The 26,585-nt window shown below is 31.9% G+C and overlaps 1 protein-coding gene across 4 annotated transcripts in view; it reads left to right on the top strand.

Annotated features, from left to right (window-relative positions):
- The first annotated feature begins 386 nt into the window (after nucleotides 1-386).
- The window catches only part of LOC113521193 (protein phosphatase 1 regulatory subunit 16A), a 43,270-nt gene continuing 17,071 nt past the window's right edge, over nucleotides 387-26,585 (top strand). For 3 of the 4 annotated variants that reach the window (XM_026906653.3, XM_026906654.3, XM_031912736.2), the window contains exons 1-8: nucleotides 387-1,275; nucleotides 3,485-3,579; nucleotides 18,635-18,786; nucleotides 21,532-21,980; nucleotides 22,607-22,732; nucleotides 23,462-23,537; nucleotides 24,001-24,130; nucleotides 25,224-25,341. In XM_026906653.3, coding sequence (XP_026762454.2) covers nucleotides 3,500-3,579; nucleotides 18,635-18,786; nucleotides 21,532-21,980; nucleotides 22,607-22,732; nucleotides 23,462-23,537; nucleotides 24,001-24,130; nucleotides 25,224-25,341 — 1,131 coding nt within the window. In that variant the 5' untranslated portion in view covers nucleotides 387-1,275; nucleotides 3,485-3,499. The remainder of the gene's footprint in view (nucleotides 1,276-3,484; nucleotides 3,580-18,634; nucleotides 18,787-21,531; nucleotides 21,981-22,606; nucleotides 22,733-23,461; nucleotides 23,538-24,000; nucleotides 24,131-25,223; nucleotides 25,342-26,585) is intronic. The other variant, XM_026906652.3, reaches the window with a different exon arrangement.

Genomic DNA, 26,585 nt, shown 5'->3' on the forward strand with positions numbered 1-26,585 from the left:
TTAGGTAAGGTCTGATGCGTCTAGCAAAAGTAAACAGCTGCGACAGCTAACAACTGCACGATATTTATTGTTAAATTTATTTTTAACTTTTAACATTTCGTTTGTGCTGTCTTTGTAGAGCAATTCTGGATCTAAGTATACTTTATGAAATTTTATCCATTCATATCTAAATAGAGAGAGAAGATTATATCTAAATTGAACGTTTTGTATGGGAAACTAAGAAGGTAGGTACCAAAGAACAAATCCAAAATCTTTGTACCGGCTGATACTGCTCATCTGTCATGTGACAACTGTCAGGTGTACACATTCTTTCAATCTAGGGATTGACAGCATTGACATTAAACAACAACTGGATATCGATATAAATCGAATACCATCTGAAGCATTCAGCTTTACATATCATTAACTATCTATATGTATGTTTCTGCAAAAAATCAAAACACCGTCCGGTGTTAAGTCCGGTAAATGAATATAGAATTTTACTGTGCATTAAAGTTTAAATAAATAAATAAAAATCTCTATATCTAATTTTTACCACATTTATGTTTTATAGACGTGGTATAAACTATAAAATTTCTAATACAATCTCGAAAGACAATGTCGTGGAGTTACGCTGTTCCTGTTTTTTTCATAAGAAGTTTGCAAGAGTATTATAAGTTACCGTGGTAAAAACCAGTGTACAACAAGGACATAATATCTCTAAATTTGTTTCATTTGTTACTAAATTTTTCAAAAAATATAATATTTAACTATAGATGAAAATAGAATAGCTAGTACCCGCACAAAACACAGGTGCAATAAACTAATTTATATTTTATTAGTAAAGGAATTTTGAAATAAGTTCTCTATAAACTAAGAAATTCCCATAACTGTTACTCATAAAATAAGAATAAAAATGTGTTGTATTTCTGGACTAAACGATTAACACATATCATTATCGATTAATTATTGTACAAACTCGATGTATTTATCGTTGATAAAAATAATTACTTCTTATTTCATTTTATCAGTAAGGCAACACTATCTGTGCCGCTCTTCTGGTTTGTTAGTTGTCTTGTGATTTTTCTTCTTGTTTATAATAAAATTTTCATGGAAAAATAACGGAAAATGTCGTGTAAATATAAAAGATTTTGTGATATATGTTAATAATTTACATGTGTTTCATAAGTGTACATTCATGTGTTTAACTTTTCATTTGTGTATAATATCATGTGTGGCAAAGGTATCAAGACAAGAATGAAACATACTTTTGCTTTGTAATAGCCAGGAATAGCCGTAAGTAGTTTACTAAACATTTAAAGTTAAATATTTAGAGTGTATTAAGTGTCTTTTAAAGAATGGTGCTATTTAATATTGACTCTACAGGTGACTTAGGTTGGATAAACTGCCTTTCTAAAATTGTCAGATTGCAATATAATATTTAAAAGTTTGTCTGTTAAAAAAACTATATTATTATAATGGAAATTATATCATTTATTCAGGTTCATAAATGTATTTAGTGGTCTAATATTCAATTTATTATCTTATCAGAGATTATTGATAATTAACATCATTATATTTTGTAACTATAATTCTTCTAATTATTTATGATAATTATGTTTTTAGTAACTTTAATACCTATATTCTTACTTAAATCTAGGATTGTCCACATACTAGTATTAAGAGGGCTGTATTGTAATTTATAGTTTTTAAAAATCTAGCAAATTATCATAAATGTATTTAGACATAGTTATCACTAATCTTAATCAAAGTTTGCCAGTGTCAGCTATTATCTGTTTTACATAATTAATTGTCAGTTTGCATGAGTAGATATAAAATTTCTTTCAAATATATTTAATATCTATGAATTAAGTGAGCTTTGGTTATTATCAAAATTAAGATTAGGTTTTTTTAAACTTTATATTACAATACTATTTATACAAAAGTCATTATCATCATTATCAAATCAGCTGTTATCTGTTCACTGCTGAGCATAGACCTCCTACATAGACTGCTATAAGGAATGGGACCATTCCTTATATTATTCTTATAGTAGCATATTGTTGGCCTATACTGGCCAGCAAGAGTAGTCAATATTTCATTTTGGTATAATTTTTTTACTATGAATAAAAAACTGAAATGTGTCAACTGAAAGATTTGTTTTGTTACTTGATTGGTGTGTATAGTGGAAATAAAAATTTATTGTAGTTACTGTGTTATTCCTTAGTGATTTAAGTTTTTGTGAAACATTAAAATGATATTAAAAAAGCATCAATAGCTTTATGCCTTGATAAATTGAATTATTCTCCCTATCAAAGGCTAGCTTCATGGCCAATAATATATACCGTTTATAGTTGTAACGACAATAAAAAGTTTATTTCTATGAAGTACTATCACAGGTCAATGATATACATTTTTATTTACTAATTTATATTAAAACTAACTAAGTAGGCACTGTCCAAATTTTATTTATTATTATTTTCTATAAATAATAAAACCTGCTTTATTTTTTTCAAGCGTTGTCTTACTATATTTAGAACCAAATAAAAATAATTGATTTTTGTAGTTGAAGGAAAATATTTTTAGTTCAGGTTGATTTTATTAAAATGTCAAAATTAATATAATAATATTTTTCATAAAACTTAAGAAAGAAGAATATTATTTTGTGGTTTCGATCATAGGTATATATATAAGAAAGTTTGGATCAGTTAAACATTTTGATGGATTATAATTAATGGAACGTTTTTATAACATAATTATATCAGCCATTAACTGTCCACTGCCAAATATAGCTTCCCCCAGGCAGGGTTCTTTTAGTTTCATATTGAAATGGTAACCCACCTGCGCTTGTGGTATACACTGGCAGGGTACCAGTGAGAGGTGATAGGTGATGATGAAAAGGCAGGTCAGTTATCCCATTGTGATGAACACACCTGGAATTCTGCACAATGGTTTCCAGAAGGCACCATATGGTAATTGACCTTACTATATTGCTAGCAATAGGACTGCTAGTCTGGATTACTAATAATCCCACCCCCCCAAGGCAGGTTTTACCAGTAGTCGCCACACTTGGCAGGCGGGTTGGCAACCACAGTGTAATATATTTACACTAAATATAAATATTATATTTGGGTCAAATCTGTCTCTAAAATTAAAATTTCAATTTAATTTTATAGCAAATTTTAAGGACCAATACAAATTAGTTTTCTAATAAATCTAAAATAAAATTATTATATTAAATATAATTAATAAAATTTTACAATAATTAATAAAAAAGAAACAAGTAAGCTATATTTATGTTAGTTGTGAGATTGCTAACTACCTATTACCTCTATATCTTATCTTTCAAATCACACATCACTCAAGTAAATTTCTTAAAGTCAGAACTAATACCTATTAATTTTGACATGGTACATTCATACAGACTTCTTTGGACAAAATTTTTTCTGGCATATTATACCAATATGGAAAATAAAAATCAGTAACAAAAATAATTGGCTTACAGGTAAGAACCAGAGAGATGGAGCACTCTGACCTAGTAGCAGAGATGGCTCAGGTGGAGCACATGACCACTCAGGAGCGGCTCCACTTAGCTAGAAGGTATGTAGTCTTTAATGTTTTGTTGTTTTTTTTATACAACTTAGAATGGCATACAAACTGACGGCCCACCTGATGGAAAGTGGTAACCGTCGCCTATAGACATGAGCAATACCATAGACATGCCATTCTTGAGGACTCAGATGTTATTCCTCTGTACCCTGTAAATTCATGCCATATCCCAATCTTCAAACCGAGACACAGCCATGCAAACACAACTGCTTCACGGTAGAAACACGAATAGGACAGAGGTACCCAAGCAATAGACTTTTGTATAAAGTCTCCCTCCGGTATGTTTATGTATGTGTGCAAGTATATCGGGATTTTTATATTTGATTGTATAGTTGCATTTCTTAAGGTGTGATGGATTTAAAGAAATTGTGTAGTATTACGTTCATTTTAACTGTGAAGAAGTATAATTGACTGCAGAAAAAATTATATGGAAACCATACAATGTCAATAATTTATGATTTTATTTTTATTTAAACCGTATTGTCCATCTGTAAAAAAATAGGTTTTTCCTTATATTTTCCACTTAGTTCAGTATTCCTGCTCCAGACCTTACAATGTTTCACCATCTTTGTTTTGCCTGCCAAAACCTTTTTTTTTAAGATTTTGCTCCTATCGACTGTAAACAGGGTTATCAAGATAGGATCAGGATTGATGAAGATGTCATGTAATAGAAGTACAAAGAGAGTACAGGTCAATCAAGAAGTTTCAAGTTTTTCTAAGTTTGTTACGCACACTTGTTGATGATATTTTTCATTGTTATAAACACCACACTTGTTCATTGTCTGGTCTGTTTTCCACGGCTTATCTTGTTATGTGCACCTACTTTGCATGTTTGAATAATAATACCATGAATTATAATGTTTGAGGTAATTACAAAAATTCTCATAGATGATTGCGTTATGAATTTTGTTGTTACTCCAGTCGACAAAGAATACCTTTTGTTGGTGTAAAATTGTTGTGACTTTAAGGGTCGTTATCGTTGGGTCAACGCGTTGAGGCAATACATTGGCTCAACGTGTACTGAGGCCTATAAAATCTTACTTATATTATAGAGGTGAAATTGGATTTGTTTGTTTGATTCACCTTAACAGCTTACTAATAATTAAAACATTTAGTATGTATATATATTATACATGCTATATGGGATGTAGCCCTGTAGCTGCCGGCAAAGAATAGGCCACCCCTTCCTTTCCGGTATGTGTCGTATGAGGTAAAAGAGCTTATGGTTGAAATATAGGCAGTAGTGTCCATTTTAAAACATCACCAAAAGCCAAACTGCGGTTGCTAACACGCCTCTCAAGCGTATCAAACTTACTAGCAAAACCCCCTTTATGGGAGAGCATATGGAATGCAGAAAGACATATGTATGCTACTTTTTACCCCATACAGTGAACACATCCTGGTCACGCAGATGAAGTTACGAGTAAAGAGCTAGTTAATAACATGTTTGTGGATCTGTATTGGGTAGGTATTTGTAGGTACAACCTACGCCGTTTTTTTAACTTTATTAGGCGCTAGTATATAACCGAACATACCAAATAATAATTTAATATCTAGATTTTAGATAATACTGATAAATCTTATTCATCATTTGTTGGTGATAAAATAGGCTTCGATAATCCTACTTCGACTTTCTTTATCATTTTAATTAAATGTTTTAAAATTTTCAATATAGTAATGATTCCCTTAATATTCATTACTAATCTACTCTTAAGTCGTCGTCTTTCTCCACATCTATCATATTTTATAATTTGTTGTTGTCTTTTTTATAATAGTTTCATAATTTTTGATCAAGGTAAAATTAAGTGTTAGTATTATTAATACATCAAATACACAAATAATGGAGAATTCAAAATAAGAGTTAAAAGAAACAAATAGGGAAGTGGATCGTTCAACATTTTGGTAATAAAACATACTTTACCTGGTAACCGAATTTGCGTGCGGCAAATGCATCTACAGTAATTGGCTGTAAGTAACCTTTGGCCCTTACGTGTGGACAGATTGCAGAAAAGAAAGGAATTAAAGCGTGTGCTGTGAAAGATGCCGTGTGAAGCCCTATCTAAACGAGGAAGCAGGATTTCTAGGTTTTTGATTACGTCAATATTGCCATCTAGCAATCTGGAATTAACACCTTTAGAGCATATTCAAGTGCACGAAAAAACTGGGCAGATCTATTCCAAAGATGCGAATATTAGCCCCATATGACCTCACTTGTACTTTATACAACATAAGGAGTTATTCCACCGCAAAGCACCGCTTTATTTATATACCGCTTTACATTATTTTGAACTTTCTTGAAAGCTGGCATTACTATCTCGATGCTGTTTTTTATGGGTTATTGTTACCTTATACCATTAATAGTAGGCTATAGCCTACTATTAATATGCTGAGTAGGAGTAGTACTTTTCGTAAGTTATAACTTACGAAAACTGTTGTAAATTCAGCAATTAATTATGTAGTAGATTACGTTTACATCAAATGTAATATGCAAACAAATCTTACATTTTATAGATTACAAGTAAGTAGTGTGACGCATTTTGTAAATACTGATTGTTCGGTGTTATCTTTAAAAATATCATTGGATTATAAGCATATATACGTCATCATAATTAACAGAGTAGGCAACTCATTTGGTGCACTTCCTGTCTGCGAATAATTAGTAGAAAATCATATATTTGCGGATTTCAGTTTTTAATTATATTTCAATACTTTTTAGAAGGTAGTTGGGGGTTTGGTTACTTTTTCATTCAAAAACTATTGAACGTATTTGAATGCAATTTGCTATACGGAAGGGTTATATCCTAACTTAGTAAATAGGATACTTTATATACTGTTCCACTTGGGCGAAGTTGTGGAGTACAGTTAGTTTAGTATATATTTGCATTTGCACATATTGTTATACATTAAAATTTTTATTTTTATTTCAATTGCGAACAAAATATCTTTGACTTAAAATTACGTCATACTTAAAAAAAATATAGTCTTCTAGCTTTTATCTGCTTCGTCCGCATGACCGGGTTATGCTTACTGATCTGGATGAAAAGTAGTATATATTCTTTTACGTCCTAAATTATAGTAGGCGTATACAAAATTTCATAGTGATTGGTTAAGCTAATTCACATTTATAGTATTAGTAAGGACTTAAAAACTCCTTTTGGAAATCTCTTCAGACTTATTTACTTAATAAAGTACAATATAGGTATTAATCAATGTTAATTTTTTTTGTTCGGTCTCTTGAATACTCCGGACAAAGAATAAACTGGCAAAAATTCTAAAAATATTGTTGACTTTGAATTGATCTATTGATTGATGTATTGCTGCTTAGTGATATAAATAATTTTATTGGTATGTTTTATTTTCAAGCGACCAATTCTATAAAAATACGTAGGAGTGTTTACACCAAATTCAGACAAACAGATATAGTTTCATTATAAATTATAAAACGTAGTTACTGTTTCTCACGCACTTTCGCCAAAACGCCGGGCCGTGGGAGTGGACAATTAGAACACTATAGTGTTGCAGTTTATTGCATAATAAGTTACTTGTACAAGCATAACGTAGTATTTGAAAACAAAATTTATTATTCACTCTTATCGGGATCCTTCGCGTTAGATTAAGCCTTTGAGTATATAAACTAAGCCGATGAGACTGTTTTGACGTTGATGTGGAAATTTATATTATTAGTAGCTTTTGATAATATCCATAATCTGTTTTTATATGCGGATAATTTTTGCATGTCTTTTTTTGTGGAATTTAGTATTTTTTTTTTAAATGAACAGAGTAGTCGCGGAAGACTATGAAATAATACTGTTATGAATTATGTATTATTTCAGGGTTTTCTATGACAAGATCAAAAAGTAATCTCTCTCTCTCAGTCGTACACTCTTGACAGAGTGGTGATGGTTTTTATAATGATAGTGAATCGTTGATGAAGCCCTCCTTCGCGATTAAGGTCCTCGTAATGCGTTTCCATCTACTTCTGTTTACAGCCGAGCGAAAGCATTCCAAAATAGACTGCTGTGTGGCCGGCAAAAAGTAATAATATATACCTAATCAGTTATATAGTATTATTTATGTATGAACTCATATTGATGTTACATGCATAAAAAGACATGCGAATATGATTTACCATTAATTGTATCAAATATAGAAAATAATAATATAATAGACTTAGTTTTTACGATTAATACTAGACAATAATTACAATTTTGAACATATTTCTGGATATATTTTCAATACAACTACAATGTAGGTACAGTCAATGCTCTGTAGTAATTGAGGATGTCACATAATCTCGTCGGCGGCGCCAACACGCGTTCGCCACTCAAAAACCTTTTTTCCTAACTGATATAGGTTATTCGAGTTATATAGCCAGCCCAACCAATAATTCAACGAGATGTGTAGTGTTATTTTTAACCGACTTGCAATAAAAGAAAATTCTCAATTTACTAGTAAAATAAATACCTAAATTTGGCTAGCGTTTGTTATGAACGCTCTTAATTTTTTTTTTTCTAAATATACGATTATTTTGTTAATGGTGAACCCATTTTCATAATTCTTTTTGTGATCGATAGAACTCACTCCCGATTCAGTTCCATATTAATTTTATAACGATTGTAGTTGCTGTTTTTTGAGAATAACATGCTTTTGTATAATGTAATGTAATATGTGTTATATGTATGTGTAGGTAGACAACATTTTGTTTTTCAACGAATCTGTTTTGTTTGTACATGTCATCACCGAAGATATGATATAAAAAACAAAATTGTAAACAAAAAGTTTATAAACATATTGTTCAGAATGAGCCAAACAACCTGCGTACTATTGTAGTGTTGTGTGGTCTATAAGATAAGCCATGCGTGTAATTAATGTTTCTTTAACTGTTCTTAGATATAAGTTTATTGAATTTTATTAAGTATCTATATGTTTTCTTTATAATGTTTTATTTTAACTGGATTTCCTTATTTATTGACTCTTTTAAACAGTAAGTTTGACGTACCTATGTTTCAAAATACGTTTTTAATTTCGTGCTTTTTCGTTAATCGCTTATCCTAAAAAAAAATATAATAATTAATCATAGTTCGAATTTTGAATGATCAAGAACGAGATTCAAAATTTAACTGTATCTAGTGTGTTTTAAATTATGCGATAGATTTTACAAATTCTACACTGTATTTGACATGACTTGAAATAGACAGTCTATTCCAGGACCTACATTTTTTTCTCAATATGTAGATATTTTTTTTTAGACCAAAGTATTAGATAATTGTAACTAATAAACGATTATAGCAATTTGTTATGGATATTGGTAACAACCATGGAATAGAGATACTCACAACACATATCATTATATTGCAATTTTTGTTTTTTATAGTTAGTTAGAAGTGCATTAGGCATTTAAATATTATGTGATCATACAAGTTAGTGTAAAACTTTTGTGATGTGTTTTAGACCCTAAGAAGTATTTGAAATAATATATTTATCAAAAATTTTGGTCTTTTCTATTACTGTACATTTATTTATGTATATATACTATGGCCCAACATTCTTCGAGATATTTTTATTAGTCAATAATTAATAATGCTAAGAAGTACACAATATGATATGCCGTAAGCATGGCCATTTTGATAATACAACTAAATAGTCATAGAATAAGATTTTTTTAAGTTTTCCGTGTGGTCCCGGCATAGAAAGGGTCATTTCTTTTTATCCCGTGGGTGCAGAAAGTGGTGACTAAGGGAATTTAATGATCGAGATATGGACAGCGGCGCCCTTCTTAAAACATCATCAAAGCCTAACTGTGGTTGCCAACCCGTCTGCTAAGAGTGGTAACTGGGCAACATCCCTCTGATAGGAGAGGCCTATATCCAGCAGTGAAAGTATCAATATAATAAGATTTTATTTATTTTTGCATTCAATAAGGTTTATCGATATAACGTTGAATAATATAATAAATTATATTGTATCTATCTATACTTTGTATGTATGCGTATTTTAATAAAAATAAGTCTTGCGTCAAAATTAATTAGCATTTAATAGAAATTGGAGTAAGTAAAAGAACACGGTAAGTAGAATAGTAACGGAGATAAATGTTGCGTGCCTAACATACTTGACCGGTTTTTATTTATTACCGTATAACTATTTAGTATTGACAATTTGATACTTTTTATCGCTCAAAATGCCAATCAAAGATAAATGTTGAAGTACTTATTGAAGGAAACAATTCCGATATGGATAGGTTGTTATTGTTTGATGTGTGACTTTTCAATAAACAAGTATTTTAAAATTATTAAAAAATAGATACTTCGATCGTACAAAAATTAATATGTGTCCCATCTGTAATTGCAATTAAAATATTATAAAGTACGGTTCAAATTTCGCGAAAATATTGCGTTACATAATGTGCACACACACAAAAAAAATGAGAACCTCCTTTTCGAAGTTGCTTAAAAAACTGGTCTGCATATCAATTATAATTTTTTTTTCGCTAATTCTAAATAAAGAATCCGTAATTTTTGTTTTGAACCGATTTAAAAGTATTTTTTACTTGTATGATCAATATGTGCCAAGAAGTCATTTTTTTTCATGCGTTTCTATTGTATTGTTTGATATTATAAACCGATTTAGGAAATTCTTTTATAAAAAAAGAAAGGATATACAGATTGGTCCAATAAAAACTTTTATGAAAATCGGTTCAGTAGTATTGAAATTGGTTTTTTTTTTGTAACATTATCTAAAATTATTATTGAACAAAATCTGAAATTATAATGACATTACTGCGACTAAATCATGAGGTGATATAATATACGTATGTGGTATTATAAATACAGGTTTAACGTCTATGTAAAGAAAATGTTTACGTTGTCCGTCACTTGTAAAATGAATATTATCTAATGCATGACCTAATCTTTATCTATAGGAGGCACGTTTACACCATACAGATGACCTCAACGACTACTAAGCCGTTGAAGTTACTGTTGCTTATTAGATACTTGTTACATGATTATTGTTATGTTAACATATAAAAAAGTCTTAGTTTATATACATATATAGATATAGAAACCTAAAGAAGACGAAGTGAGTTTCAAACTATGTAAAGAGCGAAGGTTCCGAACAGTTAACCCTTCTTTGCATGATTTTTTTTTTATTGTTGAAATCAAAATCATGTAATCAAAGTGATATAATTAAAATTAAAGGAAAAATGGTTAAAACAATAAATTTGACAGCTATGTTTTTTCTTTCTGCAATGGACATTAAAAAACTATCCAGACAATCAACTTAAAGTGAACTTTGTTTTTTATATAAGTTTTAGGCATTCAATGTTATGATGGAAATTTCCAGCAGTATGCAAAGAAGGGTTAAATACAGGGTTGTCAAATACGAATTTAGATTTTTACTCAAACGTCAAAAAATTTTTCTCTCAATCGATAAAATTTTAAAGACTTATTCAAATATTTCTAATTAACTTTTACCCATGACTTGTTCCGCATGACCGGGACACGTTCACTGACTGAGATATAAAATAACCTATGTTTATTCTATATAGTACGTGTTTACTAAATCTTATAGTGATTGGTTAAGCCGTTAAAACGACAAGAAGTAAGAAATGTCACTTTCAAATTTATAATATTAATAAGGATCTAATCTGTCTGGGATACTTCTCCTCGTTTATTAATATATGTGTGGTCACGATTCAAGCATTTTTTATGGAACTTTTTTTTATATATAGGTAATATTAATTTGTTTAATTCTAAAAAAAATATCGGTTGTATACAAAATATGCATATTTTATAGCTAATACAATTTACATGAAATTTTTAGTCTGACATTTTAGAATAACCACTATATTTATAAAAACGAAAATCTTCTACAAACCTATTTTAACTATTACATTGTTTTGTCATTTTCTTTCAAACTGGGAATTTAGTACAAGAGAAAGAGACAAAAATGTTCAATAGCTAAAATAGATTTATGAGAAGTTTGACGTTTTTATGAGTAAAGCGAATAATGCGCAAACATGTGTCTAACTAACTAATCCTCGGTAATTGTTATTTTTAGGATTAAAGTTAATTATGGTAATTTACTGTAATTACAGAAAGTACGTAAATATAGTTATATGGTTTAGTATACATAATAATATAGTAGTATAGTTTCTTTTGTAAGTGGTCGCTCTTTAATTTAATGATCATACTACTTATCTAAAATGCTGTGGTTATTTTTATACAGTGAAAATAAGTTGCGCAGTTACATAATACTGTATTTTCTCTGTTATTAGAAGTGATATTATAAATTTATATTACAGCTAATACATATTTATAATAATGGTAAATTAATTATAATAGCATATTCCTTTTAATCATTATTATGTATAATATTATATATAATATGTGTTTGAAGAATGGGATATGCCTTGCCTATTTTTTTTTTATTTACACGATTCTGTTCATGTTTATACGCAATGGTTACTATTTTACATTAGGCTATCAACTTTTTTGTCATTCCGTGTTGCATAGAATTAAAAATGATGTGAATTTATTAAGGCTACCACATCGCAATGCTGTATAATTTGATTAAATCAGATTTCATAGAATTCAAATCAAATATTTGAAATTGCTGTCTCCATTTCGGAGTTATCATAACACAATATATACACACTCATAAATATACATACACACACAGAGAGAGGGAGTGAGATTATTTAATTTAGCCTAAAATCTCTTCTTCTTACAATATGACAATAGCTTAATCTCCCAATTGCTAAAACAATTTATATTGGCTCCATGTCAGATAGCAATCAAGGTTACTTGTTACTTGTAATAATTCGATAAGAATTGTCAATATCATGTTGAATATAATCTTTTACTTTTGACATACAATATTGGTAGTTTGTCATGGAAAATGTGTATAAATCGCCTGAGCAGATATACTGTCTTACCTAATTCTGTCGTGAAATAGGAAGCTCGTTGTCTGTAGTATGAGATTTTTATTCCTCAAGAGAGACGAATACGCTTGATTGTTGTTACGAAGGGTACAGTATATTCTCGACATCATGTCCATTATGTTGCTTGATCCCGTCAAAAGTTTGCGATTATATTTAATCCTTACTGTAATATTTTCAATGTGAAAGTGAGTTTGTGTGTTTGTTACTTTATAACGTCTTAATGGCTTAACCAATCACTATGCAATTTTGTATACAAGTATAATATGAAGTGGAGAAGGATATAGGCTATTTTTTATCCCAATTATCATATCTCGGTCACGCGAAGGAATCGCGGATTTTTTCAAAAGCAAGAACTACCTTCAATTGACATAATTGGTGTGGAACTAATACGGGAATAAATCATATTGGTTTTTAGAAAATTTGCTCAAAATCATAATATAAAAAGGCGAATCGAGAACCTCTGTTTTTTTAAATGGATTAAACATAAGTTAATAAAAGGCGTGTTCTCATTTACAAAGACATGTTACGTAGGAAAGGTTGACACAGCTTGCGAAAGGCATTGAAGCGAGGATAAACATTTTGCCTCCTTTTATGTCGGTCGCTATATAAACTTAGTGGCGTCGTCGCCGTAGAACGTTGAACTATTTCCTAGGTAGGTGTATAGATACATTTATTTATAACCGGCCTTTGTTGGGAATTTATGAATAGCTCACGTGGTGGTGATCTGACATGCAAGTCTGTACACTAATACCTAAGTAATAACGGCAAACTTGTTTCCATATGTTTCCGCATATACAATTGTTTCCTTGGCCGTTACCAGTAGGCTCCAGCCTACTGACCTACTGTTAATCTTAATGCTAAATACCGACGGGTGACCTCCATCCAATCACCGGCGCCTAGCGGTGCTGTATCCACTGTCCTGTCATAATTATACTCTCGAATTATGTTGGGAATGGAGTGTAACCTTCTCGCCTGGGTGATTTTGTCTCAATCGTAAATTAGTTAATGACAACAGTAATTCCTTTTTATTACAATTGTTATTTATTTTTATCTGGCTCTTTCGATTTTGTAATCTTTCCGATCATATATTGGTTGTAAGTTTGTAAGCATTTTTCGAGCACTTGCTTGTGCCGAAAATTTTTATAGATGAAATTGAAATTATTTTATCTGCGCTATCGGTATACGCTGGCGAGACACAAGTGAAGGATGATAGGTGAGGATGAAAGCAGGCCAGTCGGTCCATCGTGATGAATTCATCAACAATTAACCATGGTTTATAGCGTGGACAGCATGGAAATCGACCTAACGTCAACGTAACCTACGTTACTAGCAATAGGCTCGCTGGTTCACTTTATCAACAATCATCGCATTAGGATCAGCGGGTCTACCATGCAATAAAAATTCGAAATTTCGGACTCAATTTCGTGTTTTTGTTTATACCAAAATCGGACCAATAAATGGAGTAACATTTCGTTCGTCATACATCCTATCATAAAAGTCCAAAGGAACAATATTTTAACATTTTTAATATACCCAAACAGCATGTATTAAGTAATTTTAACATCAAATTTGTGTTTCGTTTGGTTCGGAAAATATTTCATAGTAGGCCCTCAGATAGGTGATTTATATCGATTCGGTGATAATAGATAGATAGATACTCTTTATTGTTTCCTCCAAAAGACTACAATAGTAAACTTATTATAAATATGAACAATTACAAGAAATAATCATAATAATGATAATGGTAATCATCATCATCATCTCGCCCATTATCTGTCCACTGCTGGACATAGTCGTCCTCCCTCCGCCCCTCCACATAGACTGCCATAAGGAACGGTCCTGAGCCACCTTCATCCATGACAATCAATTCGACAATGGTATATATGTATTACCATTATATATACGACAATTATAATACCATGCAGCTGTTCTGACAAAACCATACACCACAAAGTACCATAAAGTAGTACTTAGTGTAACTCACTTTGGTTCTAGTCACGGTATGGATCATCGTATTAACCTTGTTTTTAGGTGACCCAACAAAAGAAGTTTGTCAAATTGTTTGTATTTCTTGTTGTATTTCGGCTTTGCGATATCTATCAATTTTGAACTGATTTTGGTAATTCTTTTTGAAATCGATAGGGTTATTGTCTCAATTGTTTTTATTGCTCAGACTTAGTAATTTTTTCGTCATACAATATTCGTTTCGGTGTTTCTGGATGTTTTGCTGTTTGTAAAATCAGAGTTATAGTTCAACTAACAACCTGCTCGCAATGAGCGTTATGAAACAAACAGCAGCCTGATATCAAGTGAAACCTTGTTTTCACTTTTACGATTGCATGACAGGTCGCTGTTAAGAAAATAATCCCATTGCTAAAAGCGTGAACCATAAAAGTTTTGCTACGGATACCGCCGCGGAAATACCTGTCAATGACGTCAGTAACATTTTTGTTATTTGTATTAATGCAAAAGCTTGAAGTGCTTTTGTTAAAGTAATTTTGTAAAAACTTTTATTTCAACAAATATTTTTCTTCCGCAGAAAAAGCTGCTTAGTACAAACACAAAAAAAATCTTATCGATATTAAAAAAAAGATACGAAAGTCGGTACAGAATTGGCGACGCAATCGAGTAACATAACTATAAAAAGGTTTGAAATATTATCACGACACTATTTAGAATACTCATCATTATGAGTATTCTAAAATTGGGCGGTTTGTTGTGTAGGTAGCAAATACGAGGTTTGTCCGGAAAGTACGTATAAAAGTTTTTTAAAATTTTTATTTTACAATTATTCAGGTAAATCAAAAAAAGTGACATAATGAAACGCCGTTTCCACTGTGAGAATTGAAAGTCCTCTGGTTGACATGGTCGTGCTTTTTTTATCTCATTTATGTCCCCCAAATTCTACCAATTTGGTTTTTGGGAACAAGAAGAAGTCACACGGGGCCAAATTTGTTGTGTAATGGAATTTTTACTCAAAAACTCACGGAACGATCTTGGCGCAAATTTTTTTCATTTGAAGTTCGTTTCTTAGAATTTCGTGGATACGGTTTTGCCCAAATTGAGCTCTTATTGACCGTTAAACGACGGTCCCCATTAACACAAGTTCGAATTCTTTCCACGTTTTCGTCGGAATGTTGGAAGGACGTCCTGAACGTGGGTCATCTTGAATGTCTGAATCTTTTTGCATTTGGTCCTTCACAGCATCATCCCCTGGTGTGAGATCGCAAAAAATGTAAGTTTCGAGAGAAACTTGATTACGACGTTGCTCTTCAACGGAAGCGGGCTCCATGCCGAGTGTTGGGTTCACAGATGGCGTGACAATGTCGCACCGCACGGCGGTCAGACCAGAATGAAGCATTGTTAGGGACATGAAGCCTCCCCACTCCTCTTTCTCGCATTCCAGAACACTTTTATACGAACTTTCCGGACAGACCTCGTATAAGTATCTAGGATATGATATTCAATCGACTTCAATGTTTGTTGACGAACGTAATGTTATGCATTTAGTTTCACATTACTGGTGTTTCGTAATGTAAATTAAGCTTTAAAGTTCTCATAGTGTTGGGTTAGGGAAATGTCCGGGCGAAAAATCATGAAGTTCGTATTTAAGTTGCTAAATATAAATATAGAAGGATAAATAGATATGACGAAATTATGAGAGTTCCATTTTTATCATTTGCCTTCGAAACCCTGAAATTAGGATTGGTCCAGCCAAAATTTAAACCTTTAAGTGAATTGAATACCCTAAGACAAAAACTAGTAAATTTTAATGTTTATTTGTATAATTTTAAAATGATTTACATGTTGTGGTCTTTTAGACTTGTTTTCTTGTTGACCGTTTACGAAACAGGAAAAAATAATATTATATATATATTAATAGGACAAAAAGACGATCAAGATATGAGATAAAAAAAATATTTAATTTGGTTATTTTACCTTAATTATTTCGACATTCAAAAACGATAAACTGTTCAATAAAAAAATGCTAAGTCCAATTAAAACAAAACGAATTATAAGGATTTGAGTAATTTATGTGTGATAATATGAACCGTTTACATTTCACAACTTTCAAACTGGTCTCCATTCGTTAACCATCCCGAGTGTAGGTATTGCATTATGCACTGCTTTCGCGACTACAGAGATAACGCACTAATTGGACGACTACTAACATTTTTCTACTGTAACATTTCGTTTCAAAACAACATTTTACTCCGTAAAAAAATTGACTTCAATCTTAATTTTTAATATTAATGATAGGCATCGACAAACGAGATATTTCGTAAGCTAATTACATTGAATATATTTGAATTAAGAACGTAGATTCGTGTTGACAAGTAAATTTAGCTTCGTAACAGTTTTTTCATCCGTAATGAAAAACGGCAACTTCAATCATCACAATGAATATGGAACCGGATACGAGAGTAAACCCGATTGATTGTAAAAAATACTAAAGGTTTTGAATTGATAACATAACATAACATAGCAATAAAAAGTGTTGTAGATGAATTTAGAATCTTCTTTTTCTATCTTATCTCTAAAAAATCTAATCTCTAAACAACCGACGTCTTGTCTAGATAATATTTATAATAGGAGCAATGTACTAACTATTACAATCATCTGTGTCAAACTTATTCTATTAAAAAAATCGGCCAAGTGTGAATAACCCACTGGGTTCTGAACGTTGATTATTTAGTATATTTGAAGCAAAATGGTTTTAACATGAGAACTGCAAATGAAATTCATACGCACAAATATTGAGAAATTTCTTATGTTACTTTCAATACCATGGACTTATAAGTTTTTTTGTAGTCTGTAGGTAGGTAAAAAACTATTTTCTGTATTTCTTTCACAATTTTAGGCCGAGTAGTTTTGGAGACGGGGACATGGTAAAATTTCGCCTATTTTCGTAAATAACTTCAAAACTATTTCTTTTAAAATTTAAAAAAATATAATTGTGATTTTCACGATAAGCCCTTTCATTTGATATGCCACACGATATAGTTTACAAAACTTTATTTTTAATTTTCTTATTTTCCTCTCAAAAAGATCCCCGTGTTTAAAATTTATTTATTAACTTTACACGTCCGTCTTTGTGTCACTGAATTATATATATGTAGCAAATTTCTACTCAATGGGTCCAATAGTTTCGAAGTAAATTGACTGTGTAAGACAGACAGACAGACACGCGAGTAATGCTATAACCTATATATAGGATATAATAATAGGATAATATATGGGATATAATAATCCTATATATTAGTCCTCAGGAATGGCAACGGTTGAAAAATACCATAGGTAAAATACCATAGGTGTCGCAATGTATTCTGTGAGGTCTATGGTGCTGTTTGTCTATATGAAACGGGTACTACTTTCCATTAGGTGGACCGTTTGCTTGTTGGCCATTATAAATATAATTAAAAAAAAACAGTTTTAAAGACATAATATTCCACTAGACTACATAGAATGTAGGTAAATATCAATAAGGGGATATATAGATATTTATATTGGTAATAGAGTAGACACGCCATCTATTTACAGGGTGTAACGTCAATTGTATATCAATTGTGTCAATATATTACTTATGGAATGGGTTGGGGGTCAAATGACTGGCGTCAATGCTTTGCACATAACTATTACATATACATTACTTATCACAAGGACTTCAATATGGATATGTTTTAAGTTATGTCTTTTCTTTCCACTGTATGAATGGACAGTGGAGCAGGAAGTGATTACTTTTGCAGGAAGGATGTACGTAGTTCAGGACCATACTTATGATAAAATATAATGGAGACCTGCAATTAACAGTAGACCGTGAAGAAGTTGAAGTGATGATGATTTGTTTTTGATTATTTTTCATACTAAACAACTTATCCGAAGACTGTTTCTTTTAGGATACTAAACGACGTCAGTTTCACGAAATATGAACTGAATCTTTTAAATTGAACAAGTTTCTCACAATACCTTGTAAGTGTAATAATTCTGTTGAAGAACTTGTTTGTTTATTTTTAATCGATTTTAGAAAGAAAAATGATATATATCCATATTTTATAGTTCGGAGTAAGTTCTACCAAATTAATTATAAAATATTTTTCATTTCAGACGACGTATTAACCAATTAAAGATATGGCAGCAGCGAGAGAAGGAATGGGCGCGATCGCGGCCCAAACGAGAGAAGAGTGCCAAACGGAACATCTACTTCAATGACAGCGTGATGCTGCTCGAAGCCGCTGCAAGGAACGATATCGACGAAGGTATTGATTTATTTCTGATTAAATATATTTCACACTAGTTTTTTTATGAGGTAGGTAGAAAACCATTAACCAAATGCTTTTCTCCCACAAGTCACCCACAATTACACAAATCTCTTACTTCATCAATTGTATTTTTAGTATTTTTCTACAGAAAAAAAAAATACGGAAATCTGCGTTCTAAATTTAAATATTCTATTAGATATTAAAACCAATCTGTATTTTTAAAACATTTCCAGCAACTATTTCATAATTTCCCTTATATTACTAAGCCACTATTACTACATCAGAATACCTACTAATTAGTAAAAAGTACAAACTTTCGGTCGATTAATGAATGCCCCAAAAAAAGCGGGCTTCACGAGTTTCACTTGCACTAGCGAGATTACTCACTCTTATCTCAGCTCGCATGTTTCTAATTTAATAAAACGCAATTAGAGTATATGCTAATTGCGTACCTAACAAGTAGATCTATTGATATGTTAACTACGCTGAATGTCTAGCTGTAATACTTGTAAGAATTATAATAAGTAATGCTTATTTTCCATTGTTTTCTTCCAGCAGATTTGTTACTTAATCATGTTGAAACGGCTAAATGGATTTGAATGGAATTTGATACACGAGTGGGTTATTCATATCCCAACTTAACATAGAATCTTAGATTATATAGACAAAGTGTCTTCATAGAAATGCTTTGAGAAAATCGGCTCAACTTTTTTTATACAATTTTGCGTGTTAAATAGTTATGAGTGATACCTTTATAATTTCTATATTTATTTTGTCTTATGATTTATTCATCTTTTTAATGCGTAAACACTCATTTTATTTATTAAATAATACGTCAAAATACATTTTATGCGTAAGTATATAGAACACTGACAAAAAAGCGATTTAATTTGATAATTAACGGACAAAATGTTAACCCGTTTTTGAGGCTCGATGTTCTATCTATATAGTCTAAGCAAAGGATATTTTATATACTGATACACGTGAGTAAAGTCGCGAAATAAAGCCAGTAAATAATAAATTGGATCTACTTCACATATTATACAGCGCTGTCTATTCTAAAAGTTTGTGCTATGAGTAGTGACACACTTGATAGAAATACTCTACTTTTTTGTAAGTGATCCGTACACACGCAATACCGAAAACACTGAAACAAACAGCCATTACCTGAGTGTTCGTGGGAGGTTCTGAAACCGCGCAGTACGCGCAATCATTGGAAGTGGCTGTGGGCAATCCATTTTCAAACAAACAGTATCAAATCGCAATCATCGGAATTTGGAACGTATCAAATCGGTACTAGATCTTCGTCGTCAAAATTAAGACTCATGTAATTAAGATCTTTGCATATTGCGTTTTGGTAAGCCGTGTACTTGTTTACACAACTCGTGTGTGTCGTCAATAGAACTAAAATAAAATATACAATACTTCAATATAATTTATGAAAATACAATCAAATGAATAATTGACCCGACCATAAGACGGGCTATTAGCTGATGTCCAATAGTAGCGCAAATCAAATACTAATGAATTCATTGTTTCGATTTGTTGCAAAATTCATTTAGAGATTTTTTCTTAATCAACACGTAACCAATTTTTGTTAAAATTTGATTATGTTTTCATTATTTTATATACGAGTTTACTGTAGTATATAATTTTAGGAATATTTTTTTATGATTGAACTATGTCTGGAAGGAGCCTGGCAAACATTAAAATGTATTATTGCATGTTATATAAAACACAGGTCAAGTTTAGTCATGGTCAATTGCTCGTTTATAGTCAATTGAAGGTGCGTTCAAAAGGCCGTTCCTTGGACTTGGGACTCAAAGAATTAATTTATGTTGGTAATTGAAAATGTATTATACGCACTATTTAAAGCAACAATTCGCTTGTTTTGTTAAGACGCCTGTGAATATGTTATGGGCGGGAAAGGAATAGTATGTCATTGCAGTACGATCAATTATATGACTGCATTTTATTTTATGGAGTTTATACATACAATCAAAACTTATTTAGACATTATAAATATTTTATATAAAACGTTATCTCAACTATGTACACGTGTTATTATCATGTCCAAATATAAAATTTTACTTGTACTATTTTTAGCATAATGCAAGTATTTATCATTGCTCTAAGTTACGAATATTTTTGTGCAAATATTATAAAATATAGGCAAATAAGACGTCAAATAAAGTCACGCCATCAATCATATGTGAACAATATATTTGAGATATGATATTTATACATATTTGATGAATAAGAATAGATTCATTTTATATTTTTCGTATACATCTAAAAATAACTGATTGCACACGTTATCTTAGAGCCTTTTGAGCGAAATCCATATAATACGCGGATTGAATTACGTATTGTTTCTGAAAATAGGACTTTCCCAGGGGGATTCACATAGCTCTGTAGAGTGTAGATCAGCTTGAATTTTTATAATTTATATTTCTGTCTTATCCTACCGATATTATTAATGTGACAGTTCGGATATTATATACTTAATTATCTTTTTTTGTAAATAAATTCATTCATTCATCAGACGGATGAATGGATATGAATGAAATGTAGTATATACATCTATGTAAACCTACATTAGTATGTAAGGTACAAAAGGACTAAAGATTTTTTATAAGTTTATTTAAGATAAAAATATTATTATAATAACAACAATAATAGTCATACAACTTTTCTCAGCTCGTCAACACCTTTGAATTAAAAACAATATTTTTTTTGCAGTGCGGCGTCTACTTGCTCGTGGTGTTACCCCGGACGCAACAAACGAAGACGGCCTCACAGCTCTTCACCAGTGTTGCATCGACAACAACGAGGCGATGATGCGGCTCCTGCTCGACCACGGGGCGAATGTAAACGCCGAAGACAGCGAGAAATGGACGCCTCTCCACGCGGCAGCTACCTGCGGGAACCTGAATCTTGTCCGTATATTAATACAAAGAGGAGCCAACTTATTAGCGGTCAATGGAGACGGTAACATGCCTTACGATATTTGCGAAGAAGAAAGGACCTTAGATGCGATCGAGAGTGAAATGGCGGCTAGAGGAGTGACGCAAAGGTTAATAGACGAAACACGAGCAGCTACGGAGATGAAGATGTTGATGGATGTGGCAGAGCTGGTGAAGGAAGGCATGGATTTGGACGAGCCGAGGGATAATCAGGGAGCTACTTTGGTAAGTGTAACTGTTAACATTTTATTTATTATATCATAATTAATGCTTTTTTATATGTTCATCTGTGTTAATTTTTGTGAGAAACATAGCCTATGTTATTCAGGGATATCTATACCATGCCCAAGAAGTGTATAAGAAGTAGTATACTTTCTATTGAATCAGTTGACGATTATATAAATAATAATAGTGAGATGATTTCTAGACTCGGTTCAATAGTTTCAGAGTTATCCTCAATATAGAGATTAGATGAATATAGGTTGTTATATGCAAAAAGTATGAAAAAAGATCTACTATAATAGTCTAAGTGAAATAAATTGTGGGTTATATTTACTACAACGGCAACAATCCAAAATGTTTTTTCTACCGAAGGTATGGTAAAATAGTTCAGTTAGTCGTAACATTACATTCTGTTGATATTTTTTTTCAACCTCCAAAAAGAAAAAGGTTTTCAATTCGGTTATATATTTTTTTCTTTTATTACCTCATAACTTCGTCAGTTATAAATTGATTTGGATTTTTTGAAATTGATTTGGAAAGATATACAAATGTCAACTGTTAATCAGTCAATTAAAGAAATTATTTTGATAATGTACATTATTTTAATGTCCTTTCTAATTCTATTCCAGTTGCACATAGCGTCAGCGAATGGGTACATCAAGGTGGTGGAGTTCCTGCTGGAGCACCGCGCCTCCACCGACGTCGTCGACCACGACATGTGGCAGCCCGTGCACGCCGCCGCGTGCTGGGGACATGTATGCCATTGCTAATTGTTATGTGTAGACTCCAGTCTGGACATTCTCCCATAGAAAATGTTTGGATATATGATGAACAAAATAAATTATGATAGGCGGTGTTCATATTGTAATTGATATTGTTGCAGCAGTGTAAAGTACACAGTGCTGAATATAAAATAAAAAGAAAATCTACTTGCTGCTTGAACTCTATTATATATTAAATTAAAATCAGTTATTCTTTTTTATTAAAAGAAGTTACTTCATTTCATTGCATGTCATTAAAGTATTTTGTGGACACAAGTGCATACCATTTTCCCGATGATAATGTTTTATTGAATGGCAACAGAATTTATTATTTATTATTGAAAACATTTACTGAGCAGAAAATCCAATGACTTAGGTGTGATGTCTCAGTAGGTACTGAGACAACACATCTTAGTTATTACAGTATTCGGTGAAATCTTTGGTTTTGTAATTGTCTGTAGGCGATGGCGATTACTGTTCATCAGGTGGACTATCACCTTTTTACCAATCTAAGTTACATAAAAATAATTATTAATACAAAAAGTATAGCGCATTTAAAAAATATACATAATATTTTGTCATGTAAATTGCTGAAAACTGATGCTGCCAAGACATTATGTAACAAGTAGATATTCTTTTTTATATATTTCATCATGTATAAAACTTTCTATGATATAATTAAGGATAAATTGTAATTTTAAAAAATATTTTGTTTTGTTTCAGTTAGAAGTATTAGAATTATTAGTACAATATGGAGCCGATCTCAACGTGAGAAACAAACACGACGAGACTCCAGCAGGTAAGAATTAGTTAAAATTATCTATACAAGCATAATGTGTATAAATGTTTTACTCCATTGCATTAATATTGTTAAGATTGAAGTTTTTTTTTAATAATTTATCCATTCAGTTATCCCACCTAGTTTGGATCTTAGCAGAATTTTTACTTTGGGTACTGGACAAGTATATTTCGCACTACTAAATAATAATGATTCTACGTTTTGTAAACATACTAGATCGAAAATATTCTATTTTAGTAGCTTTTCTTACTACTTCTATAACGTCTACGTACATACGAACGCATACTTTTAAAAGTAGCTTTTGTTTCGCAATAAGCAGTAAAAAAAAAGACAGCTTTAATCGTTACACAATAAGGAATAAAGCCTGTTGATTGCAAAAATAATTCGTTCGTTTGTTTCTTTATTATTCTATGTCCGTTAAAAAAGCTGTGGAACTAAATGTTAAAATGTGCATTGTTTGCAGACATCTGCGAGGAGGGCGAGATGCGCGCGCGCATCTTGCGGCTGGCGGCCGAGCAGGAGGAGCGGCGGCGGAGGCCCTCCGACCGCGCCGCCGCCGCCAGGCGCTCCTCCTCCACGGCCAGCACCAGCAGGTACGGTACAAGGAATAAATCATAAATATGCAGTAAACGCTTTTGTGCGTTTGTTAATGCGCAACTCTCACAGTATTAAAATTGTGATGAACTTATTTGTTGGTCCATATCAGTTTTTATTATCACATACATACAGAACATATATTCTTTAATTTGGCTTTTTTATTGGACTGACGAAAAACGAAAGCCATGTTTCATGCCAGCCATGACGGTTGCCACTTTTCATCAGGTGGGCCGTCAGCTTGTTTGCCATTCTAAGTTGTATAAAAAAAAAAATGTTTTCAACTGTGACAGGAGGATATTGCCTATTAATACTGCCAAACAACTTGATATATCATGTTCTATTTTTCCCCTGGTCATATATGCAGAATTGTAGTTGTTTCCTTTAAACCTACTTAGAGAAGAAGATTAGTAAGGTTCAAAAACCTACTTTACGATTTAGTTAACCTTAACCAGTTAACCAGTTTGGTTAACCCGTCCTATACTATTAGTCCGTTGATACATTCTCATTATGAGAGGCTTATTCCCAGTGAGTAGAAATGACTGTTTGATTTTGAAACATTGTATAGTAAAATGTTAAATTATAGGATACAGATTTCATAATATACAAATAAGTACAATCCGATTATGTATAAATAAATCTGTATGATTTATTTATTACAGAATGAAGAAATTTCTTCCAGTCCATTTTTTAATCATCATATTAACTCATGACCGTCCACTGCTGAACAAAGACATCCCCCATAAGGGGGGTTTTGCCAGTAATTTTCATGCTTGGCAGGTGGGTTGGGATTTCAGTTAGGCTTTGGTGACGTTTCAAGCAGAACGCTGCTGTCCATCCTTCAACCATTAACTTCCTTTAATCGTCTCTTACGACTCTCATGGGAGTCTCATGGGGTGGCTCGTTCTATGTCGGGACCACACGTATTTTCAACGACTTTTAAATGTTGAATAGCAAATGTGAATTGGCGGAGGAAAAAAATGAAAGATAACAAAATAATAGGCACGTCAATATGAATATAAATTACAAAATGAATAGTGTTACAATTTGCTTAAGGCGCGTTTTTTTATTTTATGTGTTTTTTGTCTATAGAGTGCGATCAGTACGAAGAACATCGTTACGTGAGAAGCAGTTGGCGGCCAAAGCGGACGCTAGGGGTGAAGCACGGCTTCGGGAGACTTTCGATTCGGCGGTCGACGACGAGTTGCAGGTCAGTGATATATTAACGAGCTAGATTTATGCGAGCTAAACAGATCAGTCTCATTGTCATTTCATAGTATCTAGTTGTTGTATCTATCGTCATCATCAATTGAATAGGATGCTTTAAAACAGTGTTGCAATATAGGTTTTCTTTAATTGTGTGTCTTACAATCAGTTTGCGATATTTAATCATTGCTGTCAATCTTCATTTTTGACATGTTTTGTATTTACATAAAAGCGATTAGTTAGCGATCAGTAATAAACGTCGGTGCTGCCTCTGCAGTGCAATTAAGGAACTAAAATTACTATTCATATTTGATTACTACTGGCATTGTTTGCCAAAGTGTATTGAGCGTATAATGAATAATGAATGAATCAATTGTGCTTCATAACAACATTACAATTATTTAACAATTGGCAATCGATTGATAAGAGATCGTGCAAAGATTGGTAATTGTTATTTTATAATTAGTCTGCCGACTCCCAATTAATCACGGCAAATACTTCGTTAAATATATAAACTTTAAGTGAATAACTAGAGAAGAGTTTAAAATAGTATATGTTCCTTTTTTAAATATATTTAAGACAATATTTTCATTTATCTATCCAAGACTACACAATGAAGAGATAATCAAGCATAATGAGTTTATTCCTCGCTTCTCTACACTTGTTATATAATTGCAAGATAGCAGATTGCTTTTTTAATATAGAAGCGAGTAAGTTTGAAAGAAAATGAGAAAGGACCTATTAAGTTGGTACGAACATATGGAAAGAATGTCAGAAGAAAGATTGACAAAACAGATATATACGTAAAATGCAAAAGTGGAAGGAAGCACATACTGTGTGTAAAGTGACTTATATCAATCGGAGAAATGGATAGACCGTACTTTATATAAAGAATTAAGAGTCTTTGGAATAGACATGTATGCAAGTCATTACGTTACTTACCAGAACAAGTTCTTTGGACCGAATTTGGCGTAATAAAAGACAGATGCTTTATAAAAACACATTGGTTTAAAAATTACGTCATTCATAACAGTATTTCACTAGCACTAGAATTGTTAGATTTGTTTTCGTTCTTATTTTTTTTTTTTTATTTATTTTGTACCTAGAACACGTTAAGAATTTGGGGATAAAACATAGGTATTTATACCACAGAAGTGGCAAACAAGCATACGGCCTACCTGATGGTAAGCGGTTACCGTAGCCTATGAACGCCTACAATACCAGGGGTGTTACGCACGTGTTGCCTAC

This window comes from Galleria mellonella, unplaced genomic scaffold (genome assembly GCF_026898425.1).
Source record: "Galleria mellonella isolate WM207_F2 unplaced genomic scaffold, CSIRO_AGI_GalMel_v1 utg55, whole genome shotgun sequence".
Lineage (NCBI taxonomy): Eukaryota > Metazoa > Arthropoda > Insecta > Lepidoptera > Pyralidae > Galleria > Galleria mellonella.